The sequence below is a fragment of the Rhipicephalus microplus genome, chromosome 9, assembly GCF_043290135.1.
Source record: "Rhipicephalus microplus isolate Deutch F79 chromosome 9, USDA_Rmic, whole genome shotgun sequence".
Lineage (NCBI taxonomy): Eukaryota > Metazoa > Arthropoda > Arachnida > Ixodida > Ixodidae > Rhipicephalus > Rhipicephalus microplus.
In genome coordinates, this window is record NC_134708.1 from 94,126,629 (window position 1) to 94,148,655 (window position 22,027).

The following is a 22,027-nucleotide window of genomic DNA, read 5'->3' on the forward strand; positions in this document are numbered from 1 at the left end:
AGAGCCACCCAGAATGCACCGCGGGCCAGCACTCTTGGAGGCTGTGCATTTTCGCCGGCCTGACTGTGTCATCGCGCTGTCGCTCCCCGCACTTTCGTATAGTGTTGCAGCAGCCTAGCGGGGGGTCGCGCTCGCGGAAGGAAGCCCTGCCAAGGCATATGGCCCTGCAATCGGATGCTCGCGAAGTAATCGTGTGCGGCTCGTCTGACCGAACGTGCTGCGCTGAGTTAGATACTCGTAAATTAAGCGTGTGCCCCCACCTCTCACTGTCGCAAAGCCGCGTTATTCAGGACGCATTAAAGCCGAGTCGCCACTACGCCTGTTGGCAAGTGCTCGGAAGGAAGCCCTGCGCCGAGTAGGATACTCGCGAAAGAAGCGTGTGCGCCCACCTCCCACTGAACGAACGCCCTACGCCGAGTTGGATACTCATGAAGAAAGCGTGTGCCCCACCTTTCACTGCCGAGTCGCAAAGCCGCGCCGTTCAGGGTGCATTGAAGCCGAGTCGACTGACTACGCCTGATACACCTAGGCCTGCTGCGAAAAACGCCACACCGGGGATTACTGCACTCCACTTGGTGAGTTTTTGGCGATTCTCAGCATGCTGTTATTGAAAGCGAGTTTCCGATACTGTCGTTTTAAATAAGGCTACGAACTGTGCTCGGACAGCAAGGACAGAAATGTAGTGGTGATACATGCGTGCGATCGTAAAATCCTTGAAAGCCTGCGCGCAAAACTTTGTCGTGCGTCACTACCACAATGTCGAAACTAAAAGTAAAGCATGCAGTCTCAAGACATTGTCTTTAGTCGAACTAATTTGAGACAAGAGAATTAAACTTATCGGATGTTTTTTTTTTTTCCTTGGCTTCACTGCAATACGGCCCCGTGTTCAGGTGAAGGCAAGTTAAACTCGCAGTTATCCTCGCCCGTTCGTGGTTGTCGCTTTTTTTTTTTTCGCCCCCCTGTGTTATTATGTGATCTGAAAATAATCTGCCACCCTTCTCTATGAAACTGTCGAGTGCATTCCATGCGGCTCTACTTTGCATGATGTCTCCTTTGAGAGGCTTCTTCAATAAAAGAATGTATTAGTGCAAAGCTTACTAAAATCACAGCTGCCAACTGTTGTAACCACCATACCCATGCAAAAATAAATATGCAATACATGCGATAATAATTTATTAATATGAAAACTGTTTCATGAGAGAACACTGAAGGTATTTACAGGAGAATGGCACAACAAATATAACACTTTATGCGTCAAGCATAGACATACGTGAATGTACACATTGATGAGTTTATGTATGAACAGTCGTGGTAATAACTTTGAAAAGCAAAATGAACTCTGCTTGCAGTGCAAGCTGAAGGAAGAATGAGAAGGGAGACAGGAAAGAGCGTACTCTTTCCTGTCCCCCTTCTCGTTTTTCCATCAGCTTGCACTGCAAGCAGAGTTTTCAAGTATGAAACCAACTAGTCTGCAAAGAAGTATTGATTCAAAAAGCACAAAGTCTTTGTTAGAATTTCAGTGGAAGTGGCATAGCAGGCACGTATATTAAATGGACACTATCGACACGATGCTGTCATGCCAATGTGTGTAAAGTACACAGATGAAGCATGGTGCATACACAGGCAATATCAATTTGACTTTCTGTTGACCAGAAAGCACTATACTGCAATTAGGCTCAGCCATCTTGAGACTAGAGTAGGGCTCTGTTGTTTTGAGCTAAAATTGAAAATGCAAGTGGCACATCGGTACTAAAAATGTGGGCTCGGTAGTTGGCCATCATATAATGATGCACTGGATGATGTGGTGTTCACAGAAGGGTATACTATTGCTGACAGCACAGGTAGTTTGCCGGGTCAACACATAAGGATGCATTGCAAGGAGCTTGGTGGTGACAAGTGGTGTTTTGGTACCGTTTTATACATTGAGTGATCTGGGCCGACAGCACTGAGGACCAACCCACCACATTTAGTGGCGACCTGCAGGTTAGGGCATTGAAATCCCGGCCGCGGTGGCAGTCTCGATGCAGCACATTGGAATGAAAGAAAAAGGGTGAGTGCACTATACAATGGGACGGCGTGTCATAACGCAAAATAGCTCAATCAGCCGCTATCAAGCAAGGTATTAAATAAGAATAAACAGCAAACAACAAAATGGAGAAGATGAATTAAAAGAAACCATGCTAAGTTGTCAATACACTGTAATGTTGCTAATTAGACGATTCAGAGCAAGAAAAGTACGGTTAATGTCTAGAAAAGCGCGCGTCTACACTTTCTGGAAGCTAATAGCAGTTTCTTGAGGTGCCTTCTGGGAGAACCTCATAGGGTACTTCAGTATTTCGCTGTAAAACCTTGTAAGGCACGAAATAGAATCATAGCCCAAAAACCTTCTCCGAAAATATGTCTCTGCCCCAACGGGTGTTTCATAAATGATATTGTTACTGGTAGATGACTGAAAACAGGTATGTTTACAATATATACAGTCACAGTAATGCGGGTAAAAACAACTGCGATAGCGAGAGCAGGCACCACCTAGTCCTTCACTTTTTCGTCCTCTCTATGTGAGCGGCACATAACGTTACTCTCCGGCGGTGAAGGCACTGACTCGGTGCAGTCAGAGAAAGACGGTATAGAGGTGGTTATTATACATATGCGTTGCGGCAGCCCGGTGTATGACATGGCTTCAGGCGTACAACGTAAACGATGTTGGTACGGGGTGAGTCGACGAGGACAAAGACGATTCAATTTCTTATGTCACGACGGTCACGTGGCGGTGCATAAGGTACGGTTCGGATGGCGGGAACAGTAGCTTTGTAAAAAGCCCAATACAGCGTGCTGGAGACCACAGCACAGGAATCCTGGAGGCAAGTGAGTGTTTATATGACTGCTCTCGTAACGAAATCGTTGGCCCGCTTGCGAGTCGGTTAGCCGAACGCACACAAGTTGACGTGTATGGTCGGCATGGGCTGTAGCTTATTGAGCGTATTCAGTGGGTGGGCATGTTGAAGGAGGCATCATTGGTGTCCATAGGCAACATTGGATTTCAGACAAATAAAATAAAGGCGAACAGCCAGCTGCCTCGTGTTACGACGTATATGTTGCACAAGACTAAGACATCTTGTATGTAAACCTTGTACGGCTCCGTTGAGGTTCGGGCACGGCACGAGAGTTCTTTATGTTGGCGTGCAACGGGCTTTCCGAAAAGGTTTTTTTTTTTTTTTTTTTGAAGCACATTGGATGAAGCACGAGCCAAAAAAAACAAGCGAACCTCTTTGGAAGAACGTGTAATAGGGAAGTTGGTGACGGCGCGTATTTTTGCTGGATCAGCTCGTTTACTTGCAGCGTCAACAAGATGGCCAAGCACGGCGATCTCCAGGCGCAAAAAGCAGCATTTTGAAGAGTTGAGTTGAAGATCAGCAATGTGAAAGACTTGCAATATGGCCGACAAGTTTTGCAGGTGACTAATGAATGTAAGGGGAGAAAACTACGATATTGTCCAGGCAGCAGAGAGGCATGTGGACCACTTGAAACCCCCTCTGTAGAGAGTCCATCACACGCTCAAAATGTTGCTGGCGCATTACACAACCCAAAGGGCATGACTTAACTCCCAATCATTTTCATCGACAGCTATTTGTCAATAGCCCAAACGAAGGTCGATGGAAGAAAAGTACCGTGCACCAAAAGGGAATCAATGGCGTCGTCTATTTGCAGCAATAGGCAGAAGTATTTTTTGATTTTGTTGAAGTGCTTATGAAATGCCGGTAGTCGACGCAGAACTGCCAGGTGTTGTCTTTGTTTTTTACAAATACTACGGGCGACGCTCAAGGGCTCGAAAATGGCTCCATGATGTCCTTAGAGAGTATTTCATCAACTTCCGTTTGAATGACGCTGCGATCGGTCGCCGAGACATGCTAAGGGTGTCGATGAATGGGTGTTGTGTCCGCGTTGTCGATTCGATGCCTCACTAGATATGTTTGTCCAAGTTTGGGTGAAGCGAAATCAAAAGTCGCGGTATGACTCCTACGAAAGGCGTAGGTCCTGGCTTTTAGAAGCGTCAGGGTTCGGGGCAGGCAATCATGTTTTCGAATGTGTCATCAGGTGTTGGGCCAGCAGCAGGGCTGCCTGGAGGTGACTGTGGGGCATCAATGGCCAGAGCAACAGGGTTGTTTGCGTCTAAAGGTGATATTGTGCCCAGCGAGATACCTTCAGGAAGCAGTTGTGCGCAGCGTCAAAAGTTCAGGACAGGTGTGCAAAAGTTGTTCGCAGAAACAGTCACAAGATAGTGAGGCAAAACTAATCTTCGCGTCAGTAGAACGTCCAAGGAGCAACGTCCAGAACAGCAAAGAGACCTGAGGTGTTGTGGTCATCGAAGCTCACATGCGCAAAGCACATTCAAAGGACGGTAGGTGTACGGCTATTGGCTTCGCGAACAACAGGTGATGAGGCGCGTGTAACGACTTTACGAAGACGACGAGAAAGGTGAGCACTCATCAATGATTATTGGGCCCTTGTGTGGATGAGCGCTGAAACAGGCATGCCCTCTACATCTACATCCGTAAGCTTTTGTCGAGATGCCAGAGTTAACAGAGGATTTCCGAGTCGATCAGTCAAGGCAGCATCACTTTCCGGGAGCTGCACTGGTCTGTTTTCCCGAGGAAGGACGGTGAGGGGGAGCGACGGGACATAAGCAACCGAGAAAGTCGTTGGGTCTGGGGAGACGGCGACGGCTCATAATGTGGGGTTGATGTTCGGGCATTAGTGTTCAGTGGATTGGCGTGCAAAGAGGAGGATGAAGTGTCGTCTGGACGGCATGGTGCACGAGGAGACGATGGCCGACAATAGCGACAATAGAGAGAAATGTGACCTGCGCCATTGCAGTTGAAGCATATCGACCTGTCTTCTCGCGTGCGCCACTGGTTCGAATCATGGTACCCGGAATAAGTCAGTTGTGGCTGGTAGTATGGAGCAGGGCTGACGTAGAACGACTTTGGGCACATACAGGCTGGATGTCTGCATTCGCCAGTTCTTCGCGCACAGCGGCCTGAATTAATGATACTGTCGGGCGAGCCTCCTCGTGAGAATTAGCCTGGGGAGCAGATGGAGTTGCTGCCTCGATATTACGCCGCACGAGACGCAGGAAGTTTTTGGTACAGGGCGGCGGCTGGATCTAGACGTCTTTGCACGACGACGTGGCAGCAGTGGTAGGGAGCTGAACAAATTGCTGCGTAACATGTCGGCTTTCTGCTTCTTCGAAACTTCAGCACTCCCTGATAATGTCGTAAATGGTGGAGCAGTCTTTGTACACGAGCAAGTGAAGGGCGTCGTGAGCGATGCCTTCATTAATGTGGGTGACTGTTGGCTTCGGCCATTTGGCTATCAACTTGCCGGCACAAGGCTAAGACATCTTGTATGTAAACCATGTGCAGCTCCTTTGAGGTTTGGGCACGGCACGAGAGTTCTTTCTCTTGGCATGCAATGGGCTTTCCAAAAAGGTGTTTCATTTTTTTTGTTTATATACGTCTTTTTTTTTGTTACGTAGGTTTAAATTCTCCTCGTGTGTGTCGAACCACACGTTGGCCTTACCCCTGAGATAGTACCTGACGTTTGCAAGCATCAAAGTCGAATCCCAGCGATTGGTCTTGCTGCTGCACTCTTAGTTGGCCAGCCACTTCTCCACCTGACTGTTATCAGTCCCGCAGAAGGGGCCTGGGCCTCGGAGGTGGGTCACGACAATGTGACTGGGTGCATTCGGCATAGCGTGGGCTGGATCAGCAGAATTGTCTGCCGGCATGATGGACTGTCCAAGAATACGCCCGCTGCGAAGTTCCGTTGTGTGCTCCTGATGTGTCCAGCACCTCCACCAAAGATGTTACGGGGAGATGACAGAAAACGAGTGTATTTACAATATTCATAGTAACAATACTGCGGTTAAAAACAACCACGATGGCCAGGACAGGCACCACCTAGTCTTTTAACTTCTTCGGTTTCTAGGTAAGCGGCACATAACTATACCGTCATTGTCGTGGTTTTGGGACATTAACCCCACCGCCACTCAAAAAACGCAATTGAAGAGCTCGTTACTCCTGACGGTAAGGCGAAACAAAAGTCGCTCATGGTGGAATGGCACAATGTTACTGCACAACATTGATGAGTATCTGATTGTGACTTGTGAGGGCCACACCTTGTGGATCCAAGAGACTAGTGGGATTCGTGGGCACCATTCTTTAACATCAGCTTTGACAAGGCTGTATGCATGATACTGAGGTAGTAGTGCAGAGCCAAATGCTTCTGCCTGTGGCTAAGGTGACCAATTGTAAGGTTATGATATTACAGCTAATGCGAAAAGTCGTTCTCGCTTTGGTTCAATCAAAGATGAAGCATCAAGTGCAGCGGTGGCGATGAGCTGCTCCTTCGCGTAGATTTAGGTTCACTTTAAAGAATCCCACATGGCCCAATTTGATCCGAAGTCACCTACTGTGGGCCCCGTCGCGGTGGTCTACTGGCTAAAATACTTAACTGCTGACCCGCAGGCCGTGGCATTGAATCCCGGCTGTGGTGACTACATTTCCGATGGAGGTGGAAATGGTGTAGGCCAGTGTGCCCAGATTTGGGAGCCCGTTAAAGAACCCCAGGTGGTCGAAATTTCCGGAGCCCTCCACTACGGCATCTCTCACAATCATATGGTGGTTTTGGGACGTTAAACCCCACATATCATCAGTCGCCCACTGCGGTGTGCTTCACAATCATATCATCGTTTCGCCACGTAAAACTGTAGAAATGATGTTTGAAACCAAGTTGGCTCTGTGCCTAGAACTGTCGTGAGCCCAGTTGGTGTGAGGCAGCTGCCATTCAGTGCAGCCTTGCACCAGGCACATTTTTCTCTATGCTGTGGCTCAAAGAATGGGGCCTCTTCTTTGCTCTCTTGGCAGCTGGCTCAACTGCTGGGCGCCCTGTAGGGACCCTCTTGGACCCCCTTGTAAGCCCTGGCCTACGCCTAGCAGTGCTGGTCGGTTGCACCCTTATGTAACGGGCCCGGCGACGTCTTGCTGCAGCGGTAGCCTTGAATGCCAGCATCAGTCCTGTCCCATCGCTGCTGTTCTGAACACGAGCAAGCTCCTCTGCAAGGCCCTTCACGATATCAAGGTAAGCTGGATTGTGTGCATTCATAGAATGCACACGCCGCAACTGGACCTCCAGGAACTCGTATGCATGTTCTTGGGCCTGCACCAAAAGTGATGAAAGAAATATACTTCAAGTGTACAGCACACCAACAAGAACTGCACATTTATTTTGCTCCTCTTTAACTGCAGACAACTGCTCGAGAATAAAGTTCAAGCTGAGGAGTCAATTTAAGTTAAGGTTTTCCTGTAACCTGTTTTGACTATTCTGTTAGTGGAAGTGCTGCTAATACCAACAATTGGTGACCTGTAGTCCCAAACATGGAACAATACGACACCAATAGTGTTGAAATCTTGAAATCGCCCTCAGAATGATGACATCCACCAATATGAAATTGTAAATTCGTGAGTGCGGTAGAGCACAATAATATGCTTACAGGAATAAAAGAAGCCTTGACTACTGTTCAGTAGCATTCCCTATGTTTAATTGAAAAGTACTTCAGGGCCCTTTCGAGGGGCTTGTCCTACCTGGGCAAGTTGGGCTGCATCAGGCACCGACGGTACAGGTGCGAGGTGTGTGGCCTCTTGCGTGCTGGTGCCTTGCAATGCTTGGAGTTCGTCTGGCTCCTCCTGCTGGGCACTGGTACCTGCCGTGGTTCTGGAACTACGGCTGGGCTCCTCCTCTTGGAAGGGTTCGAAAAATATCCTGGGGGGACACTTCTCGCCCAGGGCCAGCTGTCCCAGTTGGTACCGGTCGTCAGTACTCAGTGCCGGAGCATTCGGAAACAGTCCTCCGTACTTTTTCTGCACCAAAGCCTGGTGCTTACAAAATGCACCCTGTTTACCAAAGAGACATGTACATAGTCCTATGTCAGCATAGACCTCATAACTGGAGCTGGGGTGGGTCGCACTAGGCACAATGTACTGTCCCTGGCCTACCACTTGGATGGCCTCGGCTGCATCTTTCGGCATTCTCGACAGCAGCCGCTTGTACAGTAGTTGATGGGCTGCAACACGGCTGTAGGCGTGGCGGAGGATACGGCTTTCAAAGTATTTCTCCCACACCAGAGCCACAGAGTCTACGAGTGCGACTGCATTAAATGCTTCGACTCTGTTCAGGATAATGTCTTTGAGCACGCGTATGGTTGCCTCCGCAAAATTGTTGGTGTTGTGGCCCCTTGTCAACACGTCCAAACGGTAGAGCTGCACCCACTCTTCTTGTCGGCGCAAGAATGTCAGAACTCTAGACACGAAGGCATCGTGTTGTAGGGCCTTCACTTCGGCAATGGCAGCTTCAAGTTTTTCTGGTGTGTCTGCATACATGACCTGCAGATAGCAGGAAATTTTTCAATGAGGTGCTCGTATTTGGATATTTTCGCTTTTTTCAAACTGCACCATAATACAGATTCATGCTTCACTGTCTGCATTGAAGTCACTTTGTGGTCTGCACATGCTTGCCCCAGTTCAAAAGGCCAGTAAACAACCCCCAAGGACCAAAAATCAAAAATATCTGCACCTTTGCTCCGTGAACATGCTGCCTCCTCAAGGATTTTGCAATACTTTATTAAGGAATTCACAGGGGTTAGAACATTGGTTTCAGCTAGTTTCAAATTTTCGTGCGGTCTCGCCACCCTTCTCTTTCAAAGGGAGGAAAAAGCGTAGCCTGCCGTCGTGACTGGTTTAACCCAATCGATGAGCTGCGTGCTTCGTCAAGTCGCCGATCGGCGAATTTGTGTCGCTGCTCATGAAAGAAGGATTGGTCAGGTGTAGGAAAGGAGCGCGGGAATTGTTTTTCTAAATGGAGGCTGTGCACGGTGCGCAGCGCTGTAATCTGGAAATTGATTGCCGCGGTCTGCTCTACGAATTGCCAAGCGGTGGTCCATAAAAGTTGATGCTGCTGACATTTTCTGTACGCTTGTGCGAATAGGGAATTTTAGGTTCGAAGTGAATTCGAAGCGAATAGTGATTTTGGTCGAATAATATCTAATTCAATTGTAACAGTATATATATTGCATAATATAAACAAAAAGGGGCATATTTGTCATGGCCAAACAAACTTGCACAGATCTTTAAAAATTGAAACAGGGCCTATGCGAAGGCCACTTTTTTTTTTTTTTCATCAAAGGAAGTGGCAACAACTTCGAATTGTAGCAGCATTCGGCTTTTGGTGCAGTCCAAGTAATAGCCAGTAAAATATGCTGCGTTTCAATTTTTTTTTTACTTGGAGCATATAAATTTGTGTAACGAGCTTTTAAACTGAAAACAACAAAAAAAGCAGTATCAATGTCATTGTAATTCTTTATTAAAACCTTGAAGTGGGGCTTTGCTGCAGTGCGAATTTCTCTTGATTACGTGTTTTCACGGCTTAGCACCAATTCATTGCAGTGAAACCACTTTTAAATCTGGTCTAATGTGCTTGGGTAACTGCTTTCATGGTTTAGCATCCCTCCACTGCCGTGAAACCACCTTTACAGAGTGTTACATGTGGACTAATATACACCTATTTTGTTCGTTTTTAATAATTCAAAAATTTCAGCAATTTAACTTTGATTCAAATCAAATTTGATTACTGCATTATTCATTTAAATATTCAAAGCATTTGAATATTTGTACAAGCCTCATTTTATGGCATTCGAAATCATTTGAACCCACGAGACGTTTACTGGTGTACTTTTTAAATGTGATTAAAATGGACACAAATACTGTCTGCGTTTTCATCTGCAGATTAGGGAATCTTGTGCGGCATACACTTCAAATTATATCGCGAGGAAGTGAAGGTAATTCATGCACTAGCCTTGCAGGACAGCTGTGCTTTTTATGCACCTATGCTGCTACGCCAGCGCCATCATCTTGGAAACATGAAACGAATGCTAAAATAGCAGACCATTGTGAATTTGTTCACTAAGTGCAGATGCAACGAATGCACCTCGTATCTTAGAGCTAGAGTTACAACTAGATTGCAAAAAAACTTGCCAGTTGGAAGGCAGACATGAATCGTCTCCTCTGGTCTTTGTCGACAGAGTTGTGAGATGTCGTCAGCCAGCGCCACTCCGCTTGTGCCACATGAAAATGGCACAAAAGCTGCCTTGCTGACGGCCATGTCTGCTGTAGGGCGGCCTTCTCAGCACTCGAATTGTCGCTCATGAATACCTGTGGGGCCTGGCAGACAATGCAATAAAGTTGAAAGCTGTTCATAGTTATAAAGGCATAGAAAAGTCGTGGCTGTTGTGAGAACAATTTTCGTGGGTGAATCAAAAAATATAAATAGCCTTGGCTAATAATTTTCTATTGAACTTGAGTTCGCTATTTGCTTTTTAATAAACTATAGAGAGCAGTAACATTTAAGGTAAGTTTCAAGGTTAAAGACAAGTGTAAGTTTGCATCTGTTACCAGTATATTAAATATAAGAGAGAGTTCGGGCAATAGGTCCACGAACTCACTCATTGGCCAACTCACACGGACTCACTCAGACTCGCATTATGAGTCTGAGTCTGGATAAGCACTATTTTTGTGAGTCGAAGTCCGAGAGAGTTTGTTTCAAGAAAATTTTAGTGAGTGTGAGTCCGAGCGGGTTCGGCTAAGCAAAATTTTGGAGAGTCTGAGTCCGAGTGTGTCTAAAGCGCAAAATATATTTCTTGAGTGAGTTCCACTTTCTTTTGCCGACTTGAGGTTCCACCTAGACATTTTCAGCATTACTCAGCCTTACCTAGATTCACATTTATACTCACATCTATTCATAGGTATTCCAAAGCAGTGTTTTTCATACACCGTTTCAATATTTATTAATTAGACATTTGAATTATACAAGGGGGCATCTTGGCAGTCCCAAACTAAGTCTTCCAGGGAATTTCTCGACTATTATATTTTAACATCTCCTCCAAGAAAAATGACTTTACTGGTTTGGAAGCACTCGGAACTCGTTTTCGAAGATGCTGTGTGAAGCGGCACCAAGAAGAGCACCGATTACATCAGATATTGGTGTTAAAGAGCATTGACACCACAATCAAAGAGGCTAATTCCATTCTGATGAACTCATGAGTTGACTCATAGTACTCACTCACACTCAGGTCCAGCCGTGAGTCTGAGGCTGAGTGTGTGCGGTTGAGTAATGTTTTGGTGCGTTTGAGTCTGAGTGAGTCCGGCTTAAGAACCTGTATGGGCCTGTACAAAGGCTTACAGTATTGTTAAATAAATAAATATGTGTGAACGAGAGTTTGGGTGAGTTCAGCTCAGAAAAAATTTTGTGAGTCTGAGTACAATGAGTGGAAAGTTCAATATACAAGGTGCATTTGATTTACCTGCACCAATTGAAACCGGTTCACGGCTGTGCATGCAAAGTTCATAAATTGTGAAGCGCAAGTTCAGTGGTGCAGGCACAGTGCAACACCCAAAACGAATGACGATGTGCTGATGCAGGCCTTATTTCTGTTCACTTAGTTAACACCGTTAAAGTAACACTGACCGATGGCCAAATGATTATGCATACAGTTTATGAGGCACAAACTTCTTAGCAAAAAACACATCGTGTTAGTGGAGGCAGGTATGGTGCCTACACCAAAGTATTGCGTCGTCTGCTCAGCCGCACGCGCCGCTGCACCAAGCCGGCATTGTCAGTGTGGGAGGGGCGGGAAAATCGTGAACCAGCGCTGTACCTCTTCTGCACCTTTAGAAATGAATGGCAGGGTTCAGAGGTTGTCAATGCTGCACCGCTGAAACGAATGGCAAGACGCATAACATCGTGAACTGGTTCACGTGGTGCAGGCAAATTGAACAGACTGACATATTTCATGAATGAGCCTGAGAGAGTTCCAGAAGCTATGCCGACCTATGGTGTGGGCACATGTTTTAGCTTGAGAAACGCTTATCTAGCCTGAGTGAAATGCACAGAACAGGCACACTTCACCCACAATGACGGTGTCACATGGGAAAGATTAGAATTCATAGCCAAATGTGTGATGATGATGAGAGCATGTAGGTGATTTCTATAAATGCCCACAAGAACCACAAAGGCCCTCTCCTGTGGCTTAGTCTGTGCAGTATTGTTGACTTTTGTTTTTGTCACAAATAATTTCTGTCCTGGTACAACTTTTTATTTTTTTGGTCCAGCTTAATGGAGCTATTTGCTATTGTGTCATTACTTACACTATGCGAATTCAGAAATGTCTTCAGAAGTAGTTACAGAAGTTCCATAGGAAACTACAGGTTTTCCCGCTCACTTTGATCCAAGTAGCAGCTTAGATAATCTGCACGCCATTGAAATAATCTGAGCGCCAACCTCTTTAATCCATGTGCCAAACATTTCATCCAAGCCCCAACATATTTAATCCAAGTGCCAACTCAATCAGGCCGCGTGCCAGTGATTTTAATCCAAGTGCCACCATGTTTAATCCAATCGCCAATGGCTTGAATTCAGGTGCCAGTCAGTTCAATCCATGCACAAAAAGCACAATACGGGGCGTAAAATGGCAATGCATTTGAAATGCAGTTTCTACAATATAAAATACTATAGTCGGAAAGTAGAATAAATCATTATTATTAGTATTTGCCGCTAGTATTCAAGGAAACAAAAATTCCGTGGTTCGCTTGAGCCATGTTTGCAGTGCTTATACTGTGCTATGTACAAGTTTGCAGATGAGTGCTTGGCCCGGGTGGAGTCATTTTAATAGCAATGAAAGAAAAAAGCAAGGATATTTTGTGTTCGTCAACAAAGCTCATAATTAGATTTGTATAGCATTACATGTCTGGGCCAGGTCATGTAATGCGTGTGGGGATGCTGACACCCCCCCTGTAAAGTTGTCTGCGCCACGTGGCGCACGTGTCTCGCCCCAAGGCTTTATTTCGGTGGTGACCACCGTCAGGCGATAGATTGCGTTGTGTTCGCTTTGAGTACCACTGTTGGTAGAGTGGTAGCGCCGGCGGTGACCCCTGGCGGAAGGCAGGCCTTGGTGGCGGGCGAGCGTTGAGCGAGTCTCTTCTGCGCGAGGCAGCTGCCGCGAACGGTTGTCTGTAGCGTGGGTCCCGGTGCTCGGCACCGTGGGCTTCGCGCCGGAGTCCCATGTGGAAAGTCAGGCGTTGGCGACGCCGCCTTGGGTATATGTTAGTGTGTTGGGTGTGTTGGTGTGTGTTTAGTGTGTCACTGCGTTATGTTGTTTGTATGGTAGCGTGTTAATTAAAGTTTGTGTATCATTCGGTGGACGATAACGTCGTCTAAATTAGTTAATAAATCTATGTATGTGGTGTGCTTTGTACCGACCGCGTCTGCTTTGTCCGTTCACTCCAAGAGCGTGGCGTGGCGAGGCGCTCGTTCACCTCGCCGAGACCCCACATGCGGCAGACATAATATTGTTATTGGAGTGCCGGGATGCATAACAAGATATGAAGACTTGACTGTGGGCAGTGATGAGTCAGAAACAGGTACACGCTCAATAAATTAGGGCAGAGCAAATTAGAAATCATTTAAGAGGCTTTCGTCCTGCAGGGCACATAAGACGCAAACTCGTGACCCTGATGTGGAAAACGGAAGTCATATTTTATATTCATATTAGTTATCTTTTATTCAAACAAAATTATGTGTGTTCGATGAACGCATGTTTCAAGCAAACACGCTTCAGGAATACTAGCGTTGTCTTTTTATATGAAAACAGGAGTTTCCCTTTTTATGCTTTTATAAAAAACCTAATTCCAAATGAACCGAAACAAATGCAACTTGAGTTTTAAATGGTTGTTTCTGATTTCAAAAACAAATGAATATCAAGTCAAATCAAACTTTATTTATTTACCATACAAAAACTGGAGGGTCGCCAAGGCTAAAAGCCGCAAGAAGGGCTTGAAAAAGGCCCTGGTGACCATCTGTCTATCACCGTTATCACCGGGCTGAGCAGACGACTGCGAATCCCTCAGCGAATAAGTAGCCGAAAGCAGTCTGCTTAGCAGACGACACGAATCTATGCATATGGGATGGTGTACATGGTTAGCCAGAATAATGCAGTAGCGACGAACCATACACTGACTCTATGAGCAAATACTCTTAGTACCCATAAATGCAATCAACACACACTGTTCTTTTTTTATTTTGAAGCTATGACACCAAAATGTTAGGAGGAAATAGCAATGCACACTTCATTTCATAAGCGCAAGCATGCATAGGTGAAGGAAAAGTTCTTCCTGTGGCTTCATGTTTACGTTATTTTCACATTTATACTGTATAAAGTGGCAAACTAGTGTTTCTAGTGCGTGGATTAAAATGACTGGCACTTTAATTAGTCATTGGCAATTGGATTAAACTCACTGACATGCGGCCTCATTGAGTTGGCGCTTGGATTAAATGTTTGGCACATGGATTAAATAGCTCGGCGCTCAGATTATTTCAATGGCAAGCAGATTATTTAAGCTGGCACTTGGATTAAAGTGGGCGGGAAAACCTGTAGTTCAGATACTGAATTATAGTCAAGCCACGCATTGAGCACTGGCCTCTACATTTTCTTCACTAGTTGCTCTTGTAAGTTTGTGTTAACAATGCTATTGTAGAGAATTGGGATGGCATTAATATATAGCAATTCACTGTGCACAAAATTTACAATTTTGTGCCTACTTCCTTACTTACTGGTTGGCCTCCAAAGCAGAGAGGATGGGCTTCCTTGAGGAGCTTGAAAGCAGCCAGGTAGCCATCGGTGCTCTGCTCCTTGTGAATTAGTACTGCGAGTGGGACAGCACCAGCCTTGGTCGCAGTCAGCACCACTGTTACTGTGCATTTGGTGGTGTCGCATGAGGCAGTCGAATCAACAAAGACGATCTCCCTTGCCAGCTCGAGGTTATGGGCTCGTCGCATGATGGGGGTAACCACGACCACTGCCCAGCAGGCACTGCTGCCACCACGAGTCACACTTATGTGAGTGCCTGGAAAGTTATGTGGAATGGCGGGTGGTCTTTTGAGAACAATCTTCAGGCGCATGACTTTTAATGGCCATTTTGCTCTCTGTACAGTGCAAAGTGTTCCTAGCTTCACCTTGCCTTTTAAAAACGTCTTGCAGGCTTTTTTCAAGCGATCATAACATTACCTCATTGTCGGAGTTTGTTGCCTCACAAATCAATTGCAGCAAAAATATTTTGACTCCTTGAAGTACGAGTGGAGTTCAGGTTTACTGCAATCTTTTTGTACTTCATTTATTGATTCTCCACGAGCACACTGTCAGCTACACAGCGATTAATGACAAAGGGAAAGAGGCTACATCAGCGAGCATTGTTACAAATTAGTATCAGATAGAGCAGGGAAGATGAGCAAAATCAAGAGAGCATGGACCCGTGCAGGTGCCCGCATTCCCTTATGAATGGGAGCATTTCTTTGCGTACTGCATGCACTTTCGCTATCTATCTATCTATCTATCTATCTATCTATCTATCTATCTATCTATCTATCTATCTATCTATCTATTGATCTATCTTATCGATCTATCTAATCTATCTATCTAATCTATCTATCGATCTATCTAATCTATCTATCTAATCTAATCTAAGCCCTGCCGCGGTGGTCTAGTGGCTAAGGTACTCGGCTGCTGTCCCACAGGGTGCGGGATCGAATCCTGGTTGCGGTGGTGGCATCTATCTATCTGCCTGTCTATCTCTATCTATCTATCTAGCCGCTTACGTCTGGGTGCTCACGTGATAATCTCCTTAACTTGGTGGGAACCTAAATTAATATGAGAGGGTTTGATGATTATGACACGCTGGTCAAAACACAAATAACATTATATGTATTGTTAAACACTTCTTGTTAAACAGTTAAACAGTGGCACATACCTTGCCACAGCTGTTTGACACTTTGTATCTACGCAAAAACGACAAGAACACACATAGGCCATTGTAACGCATGAACGTTAAAGGGACTCTGAAACACCTTTTTAAGTAACCATGGAATGGATTCACTAAAACAGCATATTGCCTCACGAATTAAACGCTGCAAAAATTTTAAGAATACGTCCGGTATGAGGGGACTCGCAAAGATTTGTCATGCTGCAATCGCATTCGCTCTGCTCTCATCCCGGCGAAAGCTCTGGGAGCTAAGCCGGGGGGGGGGGGGGGGGGGGGTATGGCATGGGCAAAAAAATAAATGTCACACGTGCCTTTTGTCATTGAAAACTTTCTCTTTGTTTTTTTTTTTTTTTCGCTTTGAATACATGGTCTTTTCTGTGTGATCGCGAGCGGGCGTGGGGACAAGTTGCGGCATCTCGCGGCGATCCCTGTAAGGACCGAACGCGCCATATCAAAATCAGCGAATGGCTCATAGATGGCCTTTGAATAATTTTTCAGCTTCCTCCGTCATTTGTTGAAACGAAAGAAAGCAATTTTTAGCTGACTTTGGTCATTTATTTATTGCAAATTCCAAGCCGCGTACTGCACTATAATATTTGGCCCGTGTGTTCTCGGGAGCCTCTTCTACCAAATGGCAACATTTTCTGGCCATGCTCAAAAAGTGTTGCAGGGCCTCTTTAAGACAAAACTGACAGCGGCAGCGTTTACTCGACAAACACAAAGAAAAATGTCAGGGTGCGAGCAGGGCGGGGCCGCGGTGGTCTAATGGCTAAGGTACTCGGCTGCTGACTTGCACGTCGCGGAATCGAAATCTGGCTGCGGCGGCTGCATTTTCGATGCAGGCAAAACTGTTGTAGGCTAGTGTGCTCAGATTAGGGTGTACGTTAAAGAACCCCAGGTGGTTGGAATTTGCGAAGCCCTCCACTACAGCGTCTCTCATAATCATATGGTGGTTTTGGGACGTCAAACTCCACATATTAATCTATCAGGGTGCCAGCAGGAGTCGAACCCAAGCATAATCCGAGGCAATCAAGAATTCTACCACAGAGCCATGCTAGATCTCGGAACCATTTTTCAATTAGACCGTAATGTTCGTAAAACGTCAAATGTGGTTGCAGTGCTGGCTATGCAATCTCATAAAGATTACATATTTACTCCTATGCTACAACCTTTATGTTGTGTAAATATGCATTGTAGTTAGGTGCCATGCGCAGAAGTGGATTTATGTACCAGTGTCCAGGGCTACCATTCTTGCAAGCACAAACCCTTCAAATCAGCTTATCACTTCTGGTGTTGCTAATACTCATGTTACTGATGGCACCGTTGTGCAAGTGCAAACAACTGGTTATAGAAACATCTGCAACTGTTCAATATGCATCTGTTCCTGCAACATTTGTACATATATTTAGCATCATTTCATAACATGTCGCTGAATAAAAAAAAGTTACAACACGGCCACCTTCCCTCCGCATGCTTCACATAATGTGAAGTCCCAAAGTATATGGGATCTGCTGAATTTTTTTTTAGTTTCGCATCTGTCAAATAAGGTGTTCTCTGTTTCGGCTCTACTTCTCAGTCTTCAATGGTATGGCGCCAGGACCAGGATAAGATAGGTTTAAGATACCTGACCATTTACCTGAAAAGTGTGAGCAATCGGTGCCACCAAGCTAGGCGGAATGTGCCGCCATGCAAACGAACAGAAAGGAAGCGGAGCAAGCTGTTCAAAGAAACATAACAAGCCGTTCATCCAGTGATCAATATATGTCATAATTCAGTGTTCAAGCGGCTGTGTGTCTGTGGTACAGACTGGGAGGTGCATCAGTTATAGGCCTCGCAAACGTGTCAATTCATGTAAAGATTGGTGTTCGTAGTAATTTAGCCACACATTGTGCTAGGCATGGCTGCAGCATGCCTTCGTCTGTCGGATGTTACAGTCCTAAAATGCTGTTGTCAAAGGCTCGCACGGGAGATATTTGAGGCTTTTGCCATCCACCAAAGGGGCCATAGATGTGTGAGCACTCCACTACTTAATCTGTTTGAAAAAAAAAAAAAATCAATTTGATGTGACGCACATGACTGAAGATTTGTAATCTAACCATTTTTTTTTGTATCCGTGTATCCTTGATCTTGTCAATTAAAATTTCAGTTGACAGTCAGCGCCCATTTTTGTATCGCCTTCCTTTGTCCTATTCTTGCGCTTTACGCTTCTTTTCTTTTTTTATTTTCTCCCAAGTTTAAATGGCCTCTCTAGATTGACCTGTGTGGCTGACACTCTCTACAGCTCTGGTTGCTGCTGCTGTCATGCTTTCCAAAATTTCAACACTTCCTTTAATGACATTTACAACTAATCCTTTCAAGTAACAGCCAAGAAGGACAAAATGCCTTTGACAAAGATAAATACTTACATTGAAACATAGGCCGGCCAGTTTGAGGCATCTCATTTCTTTTTTTCATGTTTTATATTTCACTATTTGTTTCTATGGGCTGACTCGCGAGCTTCATTAATGCTGGTTCCCTGTGAATTGATGCTCATGCAATGTGTCAGTTGGTCTAGATTGCCAACTTATGCCTTGAACCAAAAACCTTTTAAAAATAAGTCAGTGTCACTCTCAAAGAAAATAAATAACGTGTTTGTTATATCTTTTATCTGGTCATGTATATGTTCTTCTTCCCCCCTTTCTTTTTCATCATTTCGGTTTCCCTATCAATCTGATCTGGTTTCGCCACTTGAAACTCCGACCGCCTGTGCACCTCTTGGGCTTTAAGTTTGCCATACTCAAGGTTACTCCAAGAATTTGATGTTTCTGATTTCACAGGAACATAAATTCATCAAAAAGTTGTGGGTTTCAAAGTAAATACATCATTTCTTACTTCCCAAGAAAATAATGGTAAATGTATGCTCTGACTGGCAGGTGCAGTGTACAACTAAGCCACTGGCATGAATCACAAGTAGATGAGGCTTTGTGCTGAATGTGTCTGTAATTTGTCATAGCTACAACTTCACCATTCACACATTGAAAATGAGTGCTTATGCTTATGAATACTGTTTTACGTAGAGGACAGATTCTCCCACAAGTTTAGACATACCTTGAGCTGCATACAAAGAAGCCTTTTCCTCCAGTTTCAGCACTGGGTCGATGTAGGTACCACCAAAACAGGCCTCCCTCCAAACGCTGTGCCAGTGGTAGACCGTTCTTTGAGGCGGATTTAAAGCCGCATTGGCCAGCTTTGCAGGGCCATCATCTTCCATAGAGAGCTTGCTCTCATGCAGTCTCCTTGCTTCACTAGGGGTCATGCCTTCGCTGAAGTAACGGAGGAATGTTTGCCTTGTTGACCTAGTGCCGCGAAGTAGTCGCAGAGCATCCGCTGAGTCGGTGCTGTGGCTGTGCCTGTCGTCGATTCGTATCACTGCAGAAAGAGGCACCTCTCTCTGCAGATACTTGTCCCTGCGTTTGGTGTCAAACGTGGCCAGCTTTATTTTTATGTCAACTTTTGCCATGCACTTGGCATTGCGTGGGCCACTCTTCTTATTCTTTGTGTGGTGCTGGCAGCGCCAAATTTTGTGAAAAGCCATCCTGCATGACACACATGGGTGCAAATGGGGATAAGCTCTTTCATAATGCACTGCTTTGTAAAATATAATTATCTAAGTAAGAATAACTAGAAGTACAAAACTCTTTTCACAGTTGCACTGCTGAAATAGCTATGCTTTTAACACATTTGCAGCTGGCTGCTCGTATGTTGTATTCTGTGCAATGGCATAGCACCGTACGATTGTATGAGCACCATATGAGTGGTTGTCACACATCTCACTGGGGCACCCCAGAGGTGCTTCAGCTGCCATGCCATCATGAAGATGATGGTAGTGTTGAACAATCGTTTGGCTCGGTGCACGCCAGGAAAGGACTCTGTCTGTACAGACTGTTGACTGAAAGCAACAAAGAATTATTCAATACTCACAATAACCTTTCACTTCAGCAATTATGACATATTTTGGACTCCACAACTTAGTGAATATTTTTTTGCCTGACTTGACAATGTGTTAAATAAGTTGTAGTTGGTATTGTTTGCGACGGTCCCCTCTTCCCCTCCCGAGCCAGAAAAAAAAAAGAGGCATCTAGAATTTGTGGCAGAATTGCATAGAGACGGGCAGTATATGAACGTGACATTAGCATCAAGTTGGGTATTTATACCAAGAGCCTGCTACAACACATGGCAAGTTCAGGTACCACCCTTTTCAGCATCGCTGGTTAGGCCAATACTTGTAGCTTTTGCAGAGCCTGCTAGGTGAAATGACACATAATGTTGCAATCTATATGCACCAAGCAAAGTTTTATGGTAGGGCACATGCTTCGGAGCTGAAGTTGCCACATTCAAGATACTGCAGTGTGCGCATGTCATTGCAGTAGTGCAAGACCGGTTGCAGCAGGCAAAGTTTCCGAATAGATGGTAGTTATACATGAATATTGTGAGCTCAACCAAGAGCTAGGTGGCTTTCGTCAACTGCCTCTTCATTATCATTAGCTCAAGCAAATAATCTCTGTTGAGTATTCATTTATTGAGTTAAGATGGCTTGTTGGGCAAGTTGGTATATAGTCTTCGTGGGAACCCCAGCAGCATCAACAGAATGCAGAAGCAACCAAGGCAAAAAAAGACAGGGACAGGAAGGACGCTAAGCTGCCAAGTGGCGTGTCTACTACACTGTTGGTATTCCCACCTAGATGTTATTGGCCTGGAGAGATTTTAGGACTATGCAGCTCTTATCTGTGTTGTTCAATGAGCACTAAAATTTACAGCAGTAACTTAGAGACCCTGCTACATTTTTCAAGTAGTCATCTAATGGCTATTTAAAGGAGTTCATTGTCGTACAAATCGACTGCTGCAACAATTTTCAGTGTCAAGTATGGCCAGAGTTAATGGGGTTGGTCGCGTTTTTAAGTGCTTTCTGTACTAGCGAGCGGGCTGAAAACTACACAAGCATGTATAAAAAAAAGACAAGATTAGGCAGACCTGTTCGCCAGCGCGCGTCGCCTTTGTTTTTTTTTTTTTTCTTGGAATGCTAAGCTACTTGTAGCGCGACGAGCGAACATCGCCGCATATTGGGACGGCCGCGGTAACATTGCCCATCACTGGGTGTCATATCAGCCAGTGGCCGTCCACTTTGAGTTTATGGCACGGTTAGGTTGACGGCATCATTGGGGGGAGAGAAGAGCGAACGATTTGAAGATGTTTAAGAATTGTAAATTCTGTTTCACGTGCTGCGCTATGTTTGGCTCACATGCCCTGAGGAGCCTAGACTACCGATTGGCAGCACAATTGAATATGATGCGCAAGTAGGCGCGTAGAGGACACGGGACAGAGCGCGTTTTTTCGCCATGGTGAAAAATGGTCAAGCACTCGTGTTTCGATCGCCTACCACTTTTTTTTTTTCGCCGAAAGACCGCGGCTATGTTTGGCTCACATGCCCTGAGGAGCCTAGACTACCGATTGGCAGCACAATTGAATATGATGCGCAAGTAGGCGCGTATAGGACACGGGACAGAGCGCGTTTTTTCGCCATGTTGAAAAATGGTCAAGCACTCGTGTTTCGATCGCCTACCACTTTTCTTTTCGCCGAAAGACCGCGAAAACGTCTTGGCGCACGCTCAGCGTTAATTGTGCCTCTTCGGTCGAAATGTTTCAGTATGTAGCAGTTTTCACATCTCGGCGCAATTGCCGCAGCAACCTCATTACCGCAAATGGAGCTGCCGCCATGACACCAATAAAATCGCCTTGTAGCGCGGCGCGGAATTTCGAAACTATGATTTCAGCTGTAAGCCCTGTGTAAATGATCGCTCAAACGGCTGTAGTGCAGTAAATGGCATCGACAAGACAAACCCACCTTTCCCCAGCACTCTGGACGCGCCAGACAATCCAAGAAGTGTTGGTCCGTACGCTGTACGCTTCCATCCATTCATTGACGGCGTCTTCGTCGGCCAAGTTCGCTCGGAACACGGACTCGTGTTCAGTAGACTGCTGGTCATCTCTTACGACCTCAAGTGGCTGACGCATCTCCTCCATTGTGCCTCGATATTGTGCAACAACGCGATCGGCACTCGTACAAA

The 22,027-nt window shown here is 45.5% G+C and overlaps 1 protein-coding gene across 1 annotated transcript; it reads right to left on the bottom strand.

Annotated features, from left to right (window-relative positions):
• Positions 1-6,215: 6,215 nt before the first annotated feature.
• On the bottom strand, positions 6,216-22,027 carry LOC142772015 (uncharacterized). Its single transcript, XM_075874084.1, has 6 exons — positions 21,805-22,027; positions 19,011-19,498; positions 14,719-15,011; positions 10,089-10,274; positions 7,644-8,441; positions 6,216-7,218 (listed from the first exon to the last, which is right to left on the bottom strand). The coding sequence occupies exons 1-6, from the start codon at positions 21,981-21,983 to the stop codon at positions 6,847-6,849; spliced, it is 2,316 nt and encodes a 771-aa protein (XP_075730199.1). The 5' UTR covers positions 21,984-22,027; the 3' UTR covers positions 6,216-6,846.